The sequence below is a fragment of the Bufo bufo genome, chromosome 1, assembly GCF_905171765.1.
Source record: "Bufo bufo chromosome 1, aBufBuf1.1, whole genome shotgun sequence".
Classification (NCBI taxonomy): Eukaryota; Metazoa; Chordata; class Amphibia; order Anura; family Bufonidae; genus Bufo; species Bufo bufo.
The window spans coordinates 472,149,582-472,168,572 of NC_053389.1; the positions used below are offsets into that span (position 1 = coordinate 472,149,582).

General features: G+C 44.5%; 1 protein-coding gene across 1 annotated transcript in view; it reads right to left on the reverse strand.

The window, feature by feature from the left end:
- Nucleotides 1-18,991, reverse strand: part of CCDC38 (coiled-coil domain containing 38) — an 87,696-nt gene that overhangs the window by 31,307 nt on the left and 37,398 nt on the right. The window contains exons 6-8 of the mRNA XM_040413412.1: nt 18,064-18,127; nt 5,983-6,134; nt 3,788-3,923 (exon numbers count right to left, since the gene is read on the reverse strand). Of these exons, the coding sequence (XP_040269346.1) occupies nt 3,788-3,923; nt 5,983-6,134; nt 18,064-18,127 (352 nt within the window). The remainder of the gene's footprint in view (nt 1-3,787; nt 3,924-5,982; nt 6,135-18,063; nt 18,128-18,991) is intronic.

An 18,991-nucleotide genomic window follows, 5' to 3' on the forward strand; every position in this document is an offset into this window, starting at 1 on the left:
CTCATCTGACATTAGCACATGTGTAAAGTCAGCCAGTTTAATAACGATGTTCCTGATGACAGAAGCCCTTGAAACGCATATGTGAACCTATCCTTAATCTTAAATTCTAGGTATAGTCCAGTGGTGGGCAACCTTTTTTTTCAACTGAGCCAAATCTCGCCAAAACCACGATTGAAATTTATTTTGAGAGCCACATTTTTAAAACCGAAAATACAGTCAGTGACGCCTCCTTTGGCCTGAGCGCCGCACGGCACACATGTAGGCAGGACAGCCGCAGGCTGCCGCCCCCGAGAGGAGGGAGGGGAGCGGGCGCCCGGCACACAGAACAGTGCTCCAGACAAAAAAAAATTCCTAGTAGCCATTGGCTCCTGAACTGAAAAATTTAGGAGCCAAATCAAAATTTTGGTATCGTGACAACGCTACGCCGATCAGGGTTGTTTTGAAACCAAAATTTTGATTCGCTTTCGTCACCATAAAAAAGTATTGTGATACTCAATACCGTGCAAAAAAAAAAAACACCAAAAAAAGCTGCGTGCATTTCGCATTTTATGAAACATTCGGCCCATAATAGAACAGTCCTATGCTATTTTTTGGGGTGACAAGGTGACTAAAAAGGCTATGTAATATGTTTATTTATTTATTGTTTATATATTTTATATGTAAAATTGGGAAAGGGGGGATTTAAACTTAATATTTTAAAGTACTTTCACATTAGCGTTTTTCATTTCCGGCACTGAGTTCCGTCACAGGGGCTCTATACCGGAAAATAACTGATCAGTTTTATCCCCATGCATTCTGAATGGAGAGTAATCCGTTCAGGATGCATCAGGATGTCTTCAGTTCAGTCATTTTGACTGATCAGGCAAAAGATAAAACCGTAGCATGCTACGGTTTTATCTTCGGCGAAAAAAAATGAAGATTTGCCTGAATGCCGGCTCTGGCATTTTTCCCCATAGGAATGTATTAGTGCTGGATCCGGCATTCAAAATACTGGAATTCACCCGCACTAAATCCGGACCCATTCACTTCTATGGGGCTGTGCACATGAGTGGTGATTTTCACACATCACTTGTGCGTTGCGTGAAAATCGCAGCATGCTCTGTTGTGCGTTTTTCGCGCAACGCAGGCCCCATAGAAGTTAATGGGGCTGTGTGAAAATCGCAAGCAAGTGCGATTTTCACGCATGGTTCCTAGGATGAAAGTCTATTCACTGTATTATTTTCCCTTATAACATGGTTATAAGGGAAAATAATAGCATTCTGAATACAGAATGCATAGTAGAAGGTCAATATAATAAACATTGGTGGCGCAGTGCGCCCCCCCATCACCCCAATATAATAAACATTGGTGGCGCAGTGCGCCCCCCCCATCACCCCAATATAATAAACATTGGTGGCGCAGTGTGCCCCCTCAATATAATAAACATTGGTGGCGCAGTGCGCCCCCCCATCACCCCAATATAATAAACATTGGTGGCGCAGTGCGCCCCCCCATCACCCCAATATAATAAACATTGGTGGCGCAGTGCGCCCCCCCCCATCACCCCAATATAATAAACATTGGTGGCGCAGTGCGCCCCCCCTACACCCCAGTATAATAAACATTGGTGGCGCAGTGCGGCCCCCCCTCAATATAATAAACATTGGTGGCGCAGTGGGCAGTGCCAATGAGGGTTAAAAAATAAAAAAATAATTAACTCACCTCCTCCAATTGATCGTCTCCTGTTCTTACTTCTTTCTAGTTTCTTCAGGACGCAGGACCTGTGGTGACAACACTGTGCTCATCACATGATCCATCACCATGGTAATGGGCCATGTGATGAGCTCAGTGACGTCACCACAGGTCCTGAAGAAACTAGAAAGAAGTAAGAACAGGAGACCGGCAGCTACCTGATCAACTGGAAGAGGTGAGTTAATTTTCTTTTATTATTTTTAACCCTCATTGGCACTTCCCACTGTGCCACCAACGTTTATTATACTGGGGGGGGGGGAACCGCACTGTGCCACCAACGTTTATTATACTGGGGGGGGGGGCGCACTGTGCCACCAACGTTTATCATACTGGGGGGGGGGGGCGCACTTATTATACTGGGGGGGGCGCACTGTGCCACCAACGTTTATTATACTGGGGGGGCGCACTTATTATACTGGGGGGGGGGCGCACTGTGTCACCAACGTTTATTATACTGGGGGGGGGGGGGGCGCACTTATTATACTGGGGGGGGGGCGCACTGTGTCACCAACGTTTATTATACTGGGGGGGGGGGGGCGCACTGTGCCACCAACGTTTCTTATACAAATACAGGAGGCGGGTGCCGGAATCAAATAGCCGGCACCCGACCTTTGTGACAGGGAGCTGCGATCAGCGGCAGTTAACCCCTCAGGTACCGCACCTGAAGGGTTAACTCAACTGCAGCGGATCGCAGCTCCCTGTCACAGAGGTCGGGTGCCGGCTATTTGATTCCGGCACCCGCCTCCTGTATTTGTATTAACAGGTCAGTTTTCTTCATTGGCGCAGTGGCCACAGCCCCTCCCCTCCTCCTCCCGTCTCTTCTTATTGGCAGCGGCGGGGGCAGCAGCAGCACAGGGGGGAGGGAGAGACTCCTCCTGCGCTGCTGAGAACGATCATCTCCTGTGCCCGCCGCTGTATTGAGCAGAGCTGCGGCGGCGGGTCCAGTCGCAAATGGCATCTGGAGCCCTGCAGAAGAGCCGCATTAAAGTGTGTAAAGAGCCGCATGTGGCTCGCGAGCCGCGGCTTGCCGACCACTGGTATAGTCTATGAAATATACACTAAGCAAGTGTAGAAAATAATGTGTCTTTTCTGTAAATGTATTCATGCACACAAGCGTTGCCTGTTTTGCAGTCCGCAATTTGCGGATCTGCAAAACACCGATACCAGCTGTGTGCGTTCGCATTTTGTGGAACTGAACGTCCGTGTCATAATAGGACAGACCTATCTTTGTCCGTAATGCACACAAGAATAGGGACAAAAAACGTTTGTGTGCATGAGATCTTAGGGCTCAATCACACTAACGTTTTATCCCCATTGCCGTATTGCGGACCGCATTTGCGGATCCGCAATACACAGGCACCATTCCGTGGCGATTCCGCATCACGGATGCGGACCCATACATTTCAACGGGTCCGCAAATCCGGAGATGCGGAACGGAACACTACGGAAGCACTACGGAGTGCTTTCTGTGGTTCCGTTCCGTGCTTCCGCACCGCAAAAAGACAGAACTTGCTCAAGTGAATGGGTCTGCAATCCCCATGCGCCTGCCCCACTGACAGTGCCCGTGCATTGCGGACCGCAATTTGCGGTCCACAGCACGGGCTTCACACGTTCGTGTGAACGAGCCCTTATAGTGACTGAATGTACAGCAGTATACAAAAGTACCACTTGTACGAAAATAGTTTTCAATGAAGATATATGAAACATGTCCTATAAGTTTCTTTTATATCTTCAGGCTACATTGATTTGCCTAAGGTAACAAAAAAATAAATAAAGTGAACTACAACAGATTTTAAGCTATATTAGCTCCATTGGATCTATGTCATGAGTAAGATTGGATGACAATCAAAAAGCCTAGACTCAGCTATTGTATACCACTGCAGTGATTTGAATCTGTTATGTGAATAAAGCCGTTATTATTTTAATTTCCGAATGCTGGGCAACCATTTTTAGATATGTCATGTTTACTGGAACCGATCAACTACACTGGTTTTTCACCATGCTGATCTAGTTGGCATAAGTTATTTTTTTTTTAATTTAAAAAAAATTACTGTACCTGATCTTCTAATGTCACATTCTCAAAAGTAAACATCTTAGTTTTCAGCTCAAGTTCTGCAATCTGTTCTTGTTCTTTGACTAAGGCCTCTGAAAGCATGTTCTTCTGTTCATTAAGAGCTTTTATTTTCTGGTTCCTGTAAGTCACACAATCAAGAATAAGAATAAAAACTACTGTATCTGACTTCTTAATGTTTTATGTATTTAATATTTAGGATATGCAAAATTAGCTCCTCATTGAGACATTCAAAGAATTGTTACCATCTACATTACATCTCACAGATGTACAGCTGACCCAAATGTGGCTAAACCACGGCCACCCACATTAGCAAATGACTACACAAATTTGCCATAAAATAATGTGGCAATGGCTGCATGCAGGCAGTCTTGCCATCTAGTCATACTTTAAAGAACCACTCCCATGTTTTTTTTTTTGTCAGACTTGCATTTTAAATAAATATTAAACCTCCATTACTAATAAAGTTACATTTCTAGATGCTTAGTCTATACAGAAATTCACATCCTCATTTTCAGTTACTCCATCATGTGATTTAGATAGGACTAACCATTCTGTCCTTCTACTTATGTCTTATGGCAAGATTGCAGCAAGGAAAGGAGACTTGAAGCAGGGCTGAAGCAACAGTAAGAACTGTTTTGACATAATTGTAGAGATATCTAGGTTTAGTGAAAAAAGTAACCAAATGATGGAGTGGCTGCAAGTAGTCCACATTTTGAAGATGAAAAATGAAAACTTTATTGACATTGTGTGTTTGGTGCAACTAATTTGGCACTGTGATCCTGACGCTGGTAAATGTCTGGGTCGTGGCATCAATAACACTAAGGCTACATTCACACGTCCGTGGTGTGTTTCGGACCCGCAAATTGCCCGTCACCCCCAAAATTGCGGAAAGGATGCGGACCCATTTTGCGGACGTGTGAATGGAGCCTAAGGCCTCATGCACACAAACTAATTTTCCTTCCGTGTCTGTTCAGTTTTTTTTGCTGACCGTATATGGAACCATTCATTTCAATAGGTCTGCAAAAAAAAACGGAAGTTACTCCGTGTGCATTCCGTTTTCGTATTTCCGTATTTCCCTTTCCCAATAAACAGAACATGTCCTATTATTGTCCGCATTACGGACAAGTATAGAACTGTTCTATTAGAGGCCAGCTGTTCTGTTCCGCAAAATACGGAATGCACACGGACGTCATCCGTATTTTTTGTGGACCGCAAAATACATACAGACGTGTGTATGAGGCCTAAGAGAGCAAGTTTGCTATGGATGATGGGTGGGATTGGTTAGGCTGAGTTCACATCTCTGTTGGCTTTATTTTTGTTCTGTTCCGTCATGAAAAAAAATGGATTTGTTAAACAGATTGAATAACTTGGCTACTGAAAATTACCGGCACTTCTGTTTGCTGGTAAAAATTAAACACTGCACCGACCTCCTGCTGGTAATATCGGCTAGGCCAGTGGTTTACTGGCTAGGTGGCAATCCTAGCTGCAATGCCAGTAGTCTCTTGACTAGGGACAACCAAGTTGGCATCTCCAGAAAAGAGCTCTTGGAGAAGATTCCCAATTTTAAACTGGCCAAAAAGGAACATTACTCACCTTAATGCACTGATCACCCATCACTGCAATTCCATCGCTCCTCTGGTCCCTGTGTGGCACACAGGATATGGCACTAAACCAATCATCCCTGGAAACCCCCGTTTAGGGCTCCTTCACACACAGTTTGGGCAAAAAAATCATCAGAAAACACCTGACTATTTTTGTAAAAAAACATCCGACCTAGAGCATACTGTGGTTTGAAATAAACGCCATTGACCCAAAAACGCACATCAAGGGTGAAAAAAGGTCTGTTTGCCCAGTACTTACTATTTCCCATAGACTTCCATGCAACATCAGGAGCTGGCATTATTTACCTAAACATGCTGCAAAAAAAGCTCACCAAAAGCTCTCAAAAACACCAGAAAAAAACGTATGAGAGACACCCACTTACTTCCATTAGATGGTGATCAAAACCCTCCACCCAAACAAACAATCTCTCTTGACCGCAAAATCCTTTTGTAACCAGGCAAAAAAGTCTCAAGCAGAACCCACAACACAGATGTGAACAGTGCCAAAAAATGTCAGCAGACGATTGAAATTATCATATGAAATGTTATCCCTAATGACAAAATGAAAACGCTCACATTCTTTCCTGACTGGTGGTCTTTCTTGCTTTGATTTCCTGCATAGCTTCATCTAATTCTTGAGCCTTTTTCATTAAAATTGCATTTTGTTCTTCCAGATCTGCAAAAATCTGAAGTAGCTGTTGGGGATCAGTGAAATATAGTTCAGGCTCCTGTGTAGAGATAAAGGATGATTACATTCATAACATATTCTGTATTTCCTAGAATCAAGTATAGTTACCGGTAACTTTTTGCCTAATCTTATGTAGGGCCCTCTCATGCTGCCACAACAGCTTTTACCAGTTGAGGCATGGACCACAAGACCTCTGAAGATGTCCTGTGGTATCTGGCACCAAGGCATTAGCAGCAGATTCTTTAAAGAAGTACTCTGGGAATTCCTCCCATCTGTTTGTAAAAGTGGTAAATGGAATTCTCTTATTAAATTAACCCGTTCAAGCGACAGCCAGTTTCGACAAAATGCCGGAGCCCCATTTTTCAAATCTGACATGTCAGTTTATGTGGTAATAACTTTGGAACACTTTTACTTATCCAAGCCATTCTGAGATTGTTTTCTGGTGACACATCATACTTCATGTTAGTGGTGAATTTGAGTTGATTCGTTTTATCTTTATGCATAAAAAAAATAAAATAAAATTTGCAGAAAATGTGGGAAAATTCGCTATTTTCAAAGTTAGAATTTCTCAGCTTTTAAAGAGGACCTTTCATGGGTCCAGACATTATGAAATAAGTAGCAGGTTATGGAGGGCATAGTCCATGGATGTAAGATCGCTTACTATTTTTTATGGGCACCGCTTCGTTCGCCCGCTGTGCCCCTGTTTACTTCTCCCGCCTGGTATGCTAATGAATAGCATTGGTACAGGTAGGAGACACTGTTTCTCAATAGGCGTCTCCTTCTCCCTGGGTTTAGCGCGGTCCAATCACAGCGAAGAGCGTCACAGCACAGTATGGGCACACGGCAAGGCACAGGAGGAAAGGAGCGCCATATTGTTAACGGAGGGCAGATTTTGCTGGAATGGTTTTGAGGTGCCATGTCACATTTGAAGAGAACCTGAGGTACCCCTAGAAATAAAATCCCCAAAATTGACCCCATTTTGGAAACTATACCCCTCAAGGAATAAATCTAGTGGTTAAGTGAATGCTTTGACCCAACAAGCGTTTACTAGAATTTAGAAACGCATGGCTGTGAAAATGAAAAATTAACTTTTATTTCCAATATAATGTTGCTTTAGCCCAAATTTTTTTATTTTCACAAGGTCTAACAGGAGATTATGCACTCCACAATTTGTTATGCATTTTTTCCTGAATACGGCAATACCATATATGTGGTCGTAAACCACTGTTTGGGGACACAGCCGCATTCAGAAGGGTAGGAGTGGCATCGGGATTTTCGAACATGTAATTTGCTGAAATTGTTTTTAGGGGCCATAACATTATTTTTTTTTCACCAATGTAGCTGTGTGTTTTTTTGTGGGGTGGGCTGTAGTTTTTATTGGTATCATTTTGGAGTACATATGAAGTTTTGATCACTTTTTATAACATTTTTTATGGAGGTGAATTCGGTAAAATTGGCAATTGTCAGTGTTTTTTATTTTTATTTTTTATGCGGTTCCTCTTGCAGGTAAATATGATATAATAATTTTATTCTGTGGGTTGATACGGTTATAATGATACCTAAGTTATATAGTTTTTTATGTTTTACTACTTTTTTGGCATAAAATCACTTTTGTGTTAAAAATTAATTATATTTTGCATCATTATATTCTAAAGTCGTGTAGTTGTGTGGGGGCTTGTCTTTTTTGCAGGACGGGCTGTAGTTTTTATTGGTATCATTTTGGGGTACATATGACTTTTTGATCACTGAGGTGACTGAGGTGACTGAGGTGACAAAAACAGCAATTCCGTCATTGTTTTCTACACTATTTTTTATGGCGTTCACTGCGCGGGATTAGTAACATGATACTTTTATAGATCAGGTAATTACGGACGCTGCGATATCAATTGTGTAGTTTTTTTATTTATTTCATTTTTTTTAATGACATAAATGAACGAATATGAGAAGACAATTTTTATTTTATTTTTATTCATTTTTTTATTTTGTACTTTTTTTTTTATCAAGATCCATTCCGATCTTGAAGATCCAGTGGGCCTGATGGCTATACAGTGCATTGCAATAGTCATCTAATGCAATGCTCTGTATTACACTTACACTAAGGCCTCATGCACACGACCGTATTTTTTTGCGGTCCGCAAAACGGGGTTCCGTTTTACCGTGATCCGTGACCGTTTTTTCGTCCGTGGGTCTTCCTTGATTTTTGGAGGATCCACGGACATGAAAAAAAAAGTCGTTTTGGTGTCCGCCTGGCCGTGCGGAGCCAAACGGATCCGTCCTGAATTACAATGCAAGTCAATGGGGACGGATCCGTTTGACGTTGACACAATATGGTGCCATTTCAAACGGATCCGTCCCCATTGACTTTCAATGTAAAGTCTGGAGTCCCTTTTATACCATCAGATCGGAGTTTTCTCCAATCCGATGGTATATTTTAACTTGAAGCGTCCCCATCACCATGGGAACGCCTCTATGTTAGAATATACTGTCGGATATGAGTTAGATCGTGAAACCTCATTTCCGACAGTATATTCTAACACAGAGGCGTTCCCATGGTGATGGGGACGCTTCTAGTTAGAATATACTACAAACTGTGTACATGACTGCCCCCTGCTGCCTAGCAGCATCCGATCTCTTACAGGGGGCCATGATCAGCACAATTAACCCCTCAGGTGCCGCACCTGAAGGGGTTAATTGTACTATCATATCCCCCTGTAAGAGATCAGGGCTGCCAGGCAGCAGGGGGCAGACCCCCCCCCCTCCTCCCTCTATTGTAATAATTCGTTGGTGGCACAGTGTGCCCCCCCCCTTCCTCCCTCTATTGTAATAATTCGTTGGTGGCACAGTGTGCGCCCCCCCCCCCCTTCCTCCCTCTATTGTAATAATTCGTTGGTGGCACAGTGTGCGCCCCCCCCCCCTTCCTCCCTCTATTGTAATAAATCGTAGGTGGCACAGTGTGCGCCCCCCCCCCATCCTCCCTCTATTGTAATAAATCGTTGGTGGCACAGTGTGCGCCCCCCCCCCTTCCTCCCTCTATTGTAATAAATCGTTGGTGGCACAGTGTGTGCCCCCCCCCTTCCTCCCTCTATTGTAATAAATCGTTGGTGGCACAGTGTGCGCCCCCCCCCCTTCCTCCCTCTATTGTAATAAATCGTTGGTGGCACAGTGTGCGCCCCCCATCGGCCCCCCCTCCCTCTATAGCATTAACAACATTGGTGGCCAGTGTGCGGCCTCCCATCTAACCTACCCCCCCCCACCCCCCGATCATTGGTGGCAGCGGGTTACTAGCAATAGTACAATAGTAAAAGATTCATACTTACCTGGGAGCTGCGATGTTCGTGTCCGGGCGGGAGCTCCTCCTACTAGTAAGTGACAGTTCATTTAGCAATGCGCCGCACAGACCTATCACTTACCAGTAGGTGGAGCTCCCGGCCGGACACGAACATCGCAGCAGCAGCCAGCAGCAGGTAAGTATGAATCTTCTACTATTGTACTATTGCTAAGTAACCATGGCAACCAGGACTGTAGTAGCGTCCCGGTTGCCATGGTTACCGATCGGAGCCCCAGCGATTAAACTGGGACTCCGATCGGAACTCCGCTGCCACCAATGATGGGGGGGGGGAGATGGGAGGCCGCACACTGGCCACCAATGTTGTTAATGCTATAGAGGGAGGGGGGGCCGATGGGGGGCGCACACTGTGCCACCAACTAATTATTACAATAGAGGGAGGGAGGGGGGGGGGCGCACACTGTGCCACCAACGAATTATTACAATAGAGGGAGGGGGGGGCCGCACTGGCCACCAATGATATTCAAACTGGGGAGGGAGGGGGGTCTGCCCCCTGCTGCCTGGCAGCCCTGATCTCTTACAGGGGGCCGTGATCAGCACAATTAACCCCTTCAGGTGCCGCACCTGAAGGGGTTAATTGTGCTGATCACGGCCCCCTGTAAGAGATCGGATGCTGCCAGGCAGCAGGGGGCAGTCTTGTACACAGTTTGTAGTGTATTCTAACTAGAAGCGTCCCCATCACCATGGGAACGCTTCTGTGTTAGAATATACTGTCGGTTCTGAGTTTTCACGAAGTGAAAACTCAGCTTTGAAAAAGCTTTTATGCAGACGGATCTTCGGATCCGTCTGTATAAAAACTAACCTACGGCCACGGATCACGGACACGGATGCCAATCTTGTGTGCATCCGTGTTCTTTCACGGACCCATTGACTTGAATGGGTCCGTGAACCGTTGGCCGTGAAAAAAATGGGACAGGTCATATTTTTTTCACGGCCAGGAAACACGGCTCACGGATGCGGCTGCCAAACGGTGCATTTTCCGTTTTTTCCACGGACCCAGTGAAAGTCAATGGGTCCGCGAAAAAAAACGGAAAACGGCACAACGGCCACGGATGCACACAACGGTCGTGTGCATGAGGCCTAAGCCTGATCAGACCCTCAGGGTCTGCTCAGCCTTAGGTACATGGCAGCCCGGTCACCCTTGTTAGGCATTTGTTACCTGATTCCTGGGCCACTGCCATCACACTGAGGCCGGCTGCATATGGGGGCATTATGGGAGCCACTAAATTACTTGGGGCACATTGGGGGGTCTTACCCGATTTCTCCATGCTGGAGATCACAGCCTCAAACCTGCATTTTCACACTAAAGCGCTCTGATTGGTTGGTCTGCAGAGAGACTCCGGGGCTGTGACACTTTATAGTGTCACAGCCCCGGTAAGCAGTTTGAATATGACTGTAAGTCCAAATGCAGTAAATTACCTGCAATTTGGACATACAGTTACGTCCAAATGTGCGAAGGGGTTAAAGGGCTTATGCATTCATTTGAATAGGATGAGCAGTTGTAATTACACTATGCCACCACTACAAGTGAGATGACGAGCAGGGTCACACGAGCGCCTCTACTGCTTCAAACAGCTGATATGATATTGATGATCATGAGGATAGGTCCTCAGTATTGTTGTGTTGCACAACCCCTTTACGTGTTGTGTTCTGGTCTACAGCTACTTCTATATAGACCTAAAGTGAGTCACAGAGTGGGGAGATCACAGCAGAAGCAACAACAGACTGGAAAGGAGAGTTTAATTTGGCAATATAGCCGCCTGTAAGATAATTACATGTAGCACCATTTATAAAATGTACTTTACAAATGGAGTATGGTGGGAGGTAATATTTTTTCCCCAAAAATGCTTCTTCAAGTCCTCTAATTTGCTAACTGTGATCTGCACGGATCAGACTTGTTTTTCTAGCACATTCCATAGATGTTCAGATTGAGACTGAGATTTGGGGAATTACTCATCTTCCCCAATCCCCATCAACTCTTCAAAACATTCCTGAACAATTTCTGCAGTGTTGCAGGACGCTTTATCCTTTTGAAACAGACCACTGCCATTGCTTGTCTTGTATAATGATTAAATAGGTGGTAGATGTCAAAGGAAGATCCACATTAATACCAGGACCCATTAATATAATATTCCAAACAGTTTTGGAAGGGAGTTTTTTTTAACATGGGTGTAGTTCAGCATTGCTTTCAAATAGTTCATACATGTATAGAGAAGCATTTGTGAAAACGGCCTCAGTAAAGAGTCTGAAATGCATAGGTTATGGATGAACTACTACTGTACTACTGATCTTACTTTGAAGATAAAGCTCTTACTTTGAAGATGTGATTTTACAAAGCTCTGAATTTGGCTTTTTGAAATTGGCTCTTTTTTTGCTACCCAATAAAGGGATCACCACTATAATACTTTTTCATTTTTAACGCTAAAGTACTTAACATCACAAGGTAAGTGACATACAGTCATGTGAAAAAATTAGGACACCCTTTGAAAGCATGTGGTTTTTTGTAACATTTTTAATAAATGGTTATTTCATCTCCGTTTCAACAATACAGAGAGATTAAAGTAATCCAACTAAACAAAGAAAACTGAAGAAAAGTCTTTTCAAGATCTTCTGTAAATGTCATTCTACAAAAATGCCTATTCTAACTGAGGAAAAAGATAGGACACCCTCACATGTATTCCCTCTTAAATTGGCTCAGATCTCACACAGGTATATCACACCAGGTGCACATAATTAGTAGATCGTTACTCTGCATGTTGAATGAGGCTTGCCCTATTTAAACCTCAGACATTTAGTTTGGTGTGCTCCTGACTGTTGAAGTGAGAGTGAGCACCATGGTGAGAGCAAAAGAGCTGTCAGAGGACTTCAGAAAAAAGATTGTAGCAGCCTATGAGTCTGGGAAGGGATTTAAAAAGATCTCAAAAGATTTTGAAATCAGCCATTCCACTGTCCGGAAGATAGTCTACAAGTGGAGGGCTTTCAAAACAACTGCCAACATGCCCAGGACTGGTCGCCCCAGCAAGTTCACCCCAAGAGCAGACCGCAAGATGCTAAAAGAGGTATCCAAAAACCCTAAAGTGTCATCTCGAGAACTACAGCAGGCTCTGGCTACTGTTGATGTAGAAGTACATGCCTCTACAATCAGAAAGAGACTGTACAAGTTTAACTTGCATGGGAGGTGTGCAAGGAGGAAACCTTTGCTTTCCAAGAGAAACATCGAGGCCAGACTGACATTTGCCAGCGATAAAGTTGACAAAGACCAGGACTTCTGGAATAATGTTCTTTGGACAGATGAGTCCAAAATTGAATTATTTGGACACAACAGCAGAGGACATGTTTGGCGTAAACCAAACACAGCATTCCAAGAAAAGAACCTCATACCAACTGTGAAGCATGGAGGTGGAAGTGTCATGGTTTGGGGCTGCTTTGCTGCAGCAGGACCTGGTCAGCTCACCATCATAGAATCCACGATGAATTCTACTGTGTATCAGAAGGTGCTTGAAGAACATGTGAGACCATCAGTTAGAAAATTAAAGCTGAAGCGGAACTGGACCATGCAACATGACAATGACCCAAAACATACTAGTAAATCAACCAAAGATTGGCTGAAAAAGAAGAAATGGAGAGTCCTGGAATGGCCAAGTCAAAGTCCAGATTTGAATCCCATTGAGATGCTGTGGGGTGACTTGAAAAGGGCTGTACGTGCAAGAAACCCCTCAAACATCTCACAGCTGAAAAAGTTCTGCATTGAGGAGTGGGGTAAAATTTCCTCAGACCGATGTCGAAGACTGGTAGATGGCTACAAGAACCGTCTCACTGCAGTTATTTCAGCCAAAGGAGGTAACACTCGCTATTAGGGGCAAGGGTGTCCTATCTTTTTCCTCAGTTAGAATAGGCATTTTTGTAGAATGACATTTACAGAAGATCTTGAAAAGACTTTTCTTCAGTTTTCTTTGTTTAGTCGGATTACTTTAATCTCTCTGTATTGTTGAAACGGAGATGAAATAACCATTTATTAAAAATGTTACAAAAAACCACATGCTTTCAAAGGGTGTCCTAATTTTTTCACATGACTGTATACACTGCTCAAAAAAATAAAGGGAACACTTAAACAACACAATGTAACTCCAAGTCAATCACACTTCTGTGAAATCAAACTGTCCACTTAGGAAGCAACACTGAGTGACAATCAATTTCACATGCTGTTGTGCAAATGGGATAGACAACAGGTGGAAATTATAGGCAATTAGCAATAAAGGAGTGGTTCTGCAGGTGGTGACCACAGACCACTTCTCAGTTCCTATGCTTCCTGGCTGATGTTTTGGTCACTTTTGAATGCTGGCGGTGCTTTCACTCTAGTGGTAGCATGAGACGGAGTCTACAACCCACACAAGTGGCTCAGGTAGTGCAGCTTATCCAGGATGGCACATCAATGCGAGCTGTGGCAAGAAGGTTTGCTGTGTCTGTCAGCGTAGTGTCCAGAGCATGGAGGCGCTACCAGGAGACAGGCCAGTACATCAGGAGACCGTAGGAGGGCAACAACCCAGCAGGAGGACCGCTACCTCCGCCTTTGTGCAAGGAGGAAAAGGAGGAGCACTGCCAGAGTCCTGCAAAATGACCTCCAGCAGGCCACAAATGTGCATGTGTCTGCTCAAACGGTCAGAAACAGACTCCATGAGGGTGATATGAGGGCCCGACGTCCACAGGTGGGGGTTGTGCTTACAGCCCAACACCGTGCAGGACGTTTGGCATTTGCCAGAGAACACCAAGATTGGCAAATTCGCCACTGGCACCCTGTGCTCTTCACAGATGAAAGCAGGTTCACACTGAGCACATGTGACAGACGTGACAGAGTCTGGAGACGCCGTGGAGAACGTTCTGCTGCCTGCAACATCCTCCAGCATGACCGGTTTGGCATTGGGTCAGTAATGATGTGGGGTGGCATTTCTTTGGAGGGCCGCACAGCCCTCCATGTGCTCGCCAGAGGTAGCCTGACTGCCATTAGGTACCGAGATGAGATCCTCAGACCCCTTGTGAGACCATATGCTGGTGCGGTTGGCCCTGGGTTCCTCCTAATGCAAGACAATGCTAGACCTCATGTGGCTGGAGTGTGTCAGCAGTTCCTGCAAGACGAAAGCATTGATGCTATGGACTGGCCCGCCTGTTCCCCAGACCTGAATCCAATTGAGCACATCTGGGACATCATGTCTCGCTCTATCCACCAACGTCACGTTGCACCACAGACTGTCCAGGAGTTGGCAGATGCTTTAGTCCAGGTCTGGGAGGAGATCCCTCAGGAGACCGTCCGCCACCTCATCAGGAGCATGCACAGGCGTTGTAGGGAGGTCATACAGGCACGTGGAGGCCACACACACTACTGAGCCTCATTTTGACTTGTTTTAAGGACATTACATCAAAGTTGGATCAGCCTGTAGTGTGTTTTTCCACTTTAATTTTGAGTGTGACTCCAAATCCAGACCTCCATGGGTTAAAAAATTTGATTTCCATTTTTTTTATTTTTGTGTGATTTTGTTGTCAGCAAATTCAACTATGTAAAGAACAAAGTATTTCGGAAGAATATTTAATTAATTCAGATCTATGATGTGTTATTTTTGTGTTCCCTTTATTTTTTTGAGCAGTGTACTTATCCAGTTATCCATGTCATGCAAATTAAACTTTGCATATTTTCTGTACCAATCATCCAGCCATCACAATTTCTCCCTTGCAAAGTCGCTTTGATCCTTACCCATTTTTCTTCCAGCACATCAAATTCCAAAACTTGCTGCCTAATATATCCTACCTCTTGTTGGATGATTGTCATAAGATAATCAATGTTATTCACTTCATTTATTGTTATGGCTTCTCAGTGTACATCACAAATGGTAAATAAATAGACCTTGCTTTTCCGAGAACCAAAACATATGCCCCTATCCACTGTCTCTCTAGTGCCCCCTATATTTGCCTATCCTGCAAGTCAGTATCCAAACTTCTGTAGAGTGAGATACTAAGACACATTTTGGCCTCTCTATATAACTGTCTACTGTCTATGTACATGCATTTGAGCTCACACTGGAGCATCAATAATATACCTCAATATTTGCTGTAGTGTTAATGAGATTGTACACTGTCTGCTATCTCTTTGACATGTTCTGCACAGAAATGTCCATACCAGAGGTATACGCAGGATTTTGCAGAGAAGGGTGTTTTTGACTGTACATTTGCAGTGTACGTGCATACATACACACGTCCACACATATGTGTATAGACTTACCTTCTCTGGTGGCTTTCTTTTATTGTTACTAGGTCAGAAGACCTGGGCACGGTAGAACAGGACCTCTCTAGAAAGCACTGATGTGGATACGCTGGAGCTGTGAAAGAGTTCTCATTTTCCAACTGTACCGCTGTCTGTAATGCTCTCTGCCATCTCCTGGTGAAAGGTGAACATCCTCCATGTGATGTTCTCCTTTTACCAGCAGATGCTTTTCATATAGAATGTCTAAACAGAATATGATGACTCCTTAGCATCACCACCAGTGATTTAAATCCATGCCAACATTATAAGGCCCCTTTCACACGAGCGAGTTTTTCACGCGGGTGCGATGCATGATGTGAACGCCTAGCGCCCGCACTGAATCCTGACCCATGTGTACATGAGTGTTTTTTTTAATGCATCAGTTCTGCGTTGCGTGAGAATCGCAGCATGTTCTATACTGTGTGTTTTTCACCAGCCCTGGTCCCATAGAAGTGAATGGGGCTTCAGTGAAAAACATATTGCATCCGGATGTAACCTGAATGCAGTCCGGGTGCAATGCATTTTTCACTGATGGTTGATAGGAGATGTTGTTTGTAAACCTTCAGTTTTTTTTCAAGCCCATGAGAACCGCATCAAAATGGATTGCACCCACACTGAACACAATTGCAACCAAAACTGACTGAACTTGTTTGCAAAATAATGCGAGTTTCACTGAACGCATCCTGAGCCAATCCGTATTGTTCGTGTGAAAGGGGCCTAAATATTGGTTACTTTCATGTGTCTCCTAAGCTTGGTACAACCTAGTGAAATAAGTACAAAAGTAGTCAATTGTGTTGCTAAACCAAAGTTTCCTGTACCCGAGGAAAGGGCGTGATTGCATAATCGCTTTTTACCAACAACTAGGTGGCACCTAGCTGGTAAGGCTTGGCTCACAGTGTGAGAAAAGAGTGAAGGCACAAGGGACATATTCTAATCCTATAACTCCTCTCTTGTATACTGCCTGGTCCATACTTTCTTTATGCTCATATTTGCTATGACATAACTGATATACCTGTGCACAGTGGTAGTCTCAAACCATGCAATTGTAGGGGTCAGACAGCGCCAACATTTTTAACTGTATCTAAATCCTAAGGACACAGCTACAGTTGCTGTATACCAGTGGCGGTCCCTTTAACTGGGACAGAACGCGGGAGAGGAGCAGCACTCAGCAGGTGTGATGTCTTGGCTCTGCTTCGCTGAGTTCACTCTGCCTATGGAGTCTATGTCTGTGGACGATAAGGGACGATGCGCAAGTACTAGTCTGCTGTAGTGCTGCCCAACAGAATATTATATCCCTGTGTTATTTGTGATGTTACATAGGACTGCAGGTAGCATCAACTATATTATCTGTACACAGAGAATAATCACTGCATTATCTGTGGTGTTACATGGGACAACAGGTACATGATCATTCATTATCTGCACTCTAGTCATGAAGCAACCTGACAAATATGATATATTACTTCATGAATGGAGTACAGATAGTGTAGCATCATGTAACTTCAGTCCTATGTAACGCCACAGGTAATATAGTGATCATTCTCTGTACAGATAATGTAGTCAATGTTACCTGCAGTCCTATGAATCACCACAGATATCACAGTGTACGGCATACATATAAGTACATCCTCAGACATCATCCACAACTCCCTTCTCCGTCAGGCAAAACTCCATCCTCCGTCAGCCCAAACTCCTTCCTACCTCATACGTCAGCCAAAACTCCCTCCTCCCTCATCCAAAACTCCCTCGTTCCTCAGACGTCAGGCAAAAAATACCTCCTACCTCAGCCCTCAGCCCAAACTCCATCAGGTGTCAGCTCTCAGCCAGCAAGATTGTAGGTAATGTGGTACATGTTACCTGCAGTCCTATGTAATAACACAGATAACATAGTGATAACTCTCGGAGTACAGATCATGTAGTGGATGTTACCTGCAGTCCTAGACCAGACCAGAAGCACAGTGCAGAAGATAAGCCCAGCCGAATGATGAAATACCACTCCATGTGACTGCGGACTGTCCATCATCTACTAGGCTAGCTTAGTGTATTGGCATCTCATGGCTTCTGTACAAGGTGGGAAAATATAGTATTTTGCTATACAAAAAAATTGTCATTCATTAGAGCTCCCAGACAAAACTTTGCTTGGGGCCCCTGAGATGCCAAGCCCACCCCTGACTCTGCAGGGCACATTTTAAGAGAGACCAGGAAGATTGGCGTGGGTAATGTCTATGCCTGTCACACCTCTGTTAGAGATTCCATTCTTCTTACATGAATGCACTTAAAATATGAAATGAAGATTGGAATTATGAATTTAGCATGGCGATACAAGCTTACCTCTTCACTGTCTGAATTGCCAGTTTGCGTTTCCCGCTCATCAGTAGAAGCTTCACTGGGAGTTCTAAATTCAGATTACAATGAAAATTTTAATTCCTGTGCTCATTCATTTCTTAATATTTCTTAATAGTAGTCTGAGGCTCTGTTTTTGTGATACAGACCTCCAAAGCCCCTGAATAGACATAGCTTTAAAACAAAAATGTTCTGGCTTCCTTGCAGTAAGGAAGCATGAGCGTTTACTCTATGGTGTTTTATTGTCCAACATAAATAAAAAATGAATGGGAGGTAGAAAAACACACCTTTTGGTAGTCCAGGGCTCGGTGCTCTTGGTAAACGACCACCACTGAGATATTGTGGTCGCAACTGACCACGGCATTTGAGGGGTTTAAAGGTCCATTATCGAAGTTTTCTCTAAAAATGGGCTCTGCTGCCAGATGTCTGCTGTACAGTATCAATAAAGGGGCTTTCCAGGTCTTCTTTATTGATGACCTATCCTTAGGATAGGTCATCAATATGTGATCGGTGCCAATCAGCTGTTTGAAGATTTTTACGGCGACCCAGAAAACCAGGGCTGGACTGGCCTGCCGGGATACCGGGAAATTTCCCGTTAGGCCGGCAGGCCTGAGTGCCGCAAGGCCGCGGCCCTGGTGACAAGTGGGGGCGGTCGGGCACAGCAGGAGATGAGCGCTTCCATTGTGGAAGCGCTCATCTCCATAGTCATCTGTATCGCTGTCCTCAGGACGGCGATACAGATGTCTATGCTACGGCAGGGGAGGGAAAGGTGTGTCCCCTCCTGTTCCTCTGATAGGCTGCCAGCACTAGGCCGGCAGCCTATCAGAGGCCGGTGCAGGCGGCGCGATGACGTCATCGCGCCGCCTGAGCCGTATAACGAGGGACACAGGCCGGAGAAGGCCGGAAGAGGCCTGCA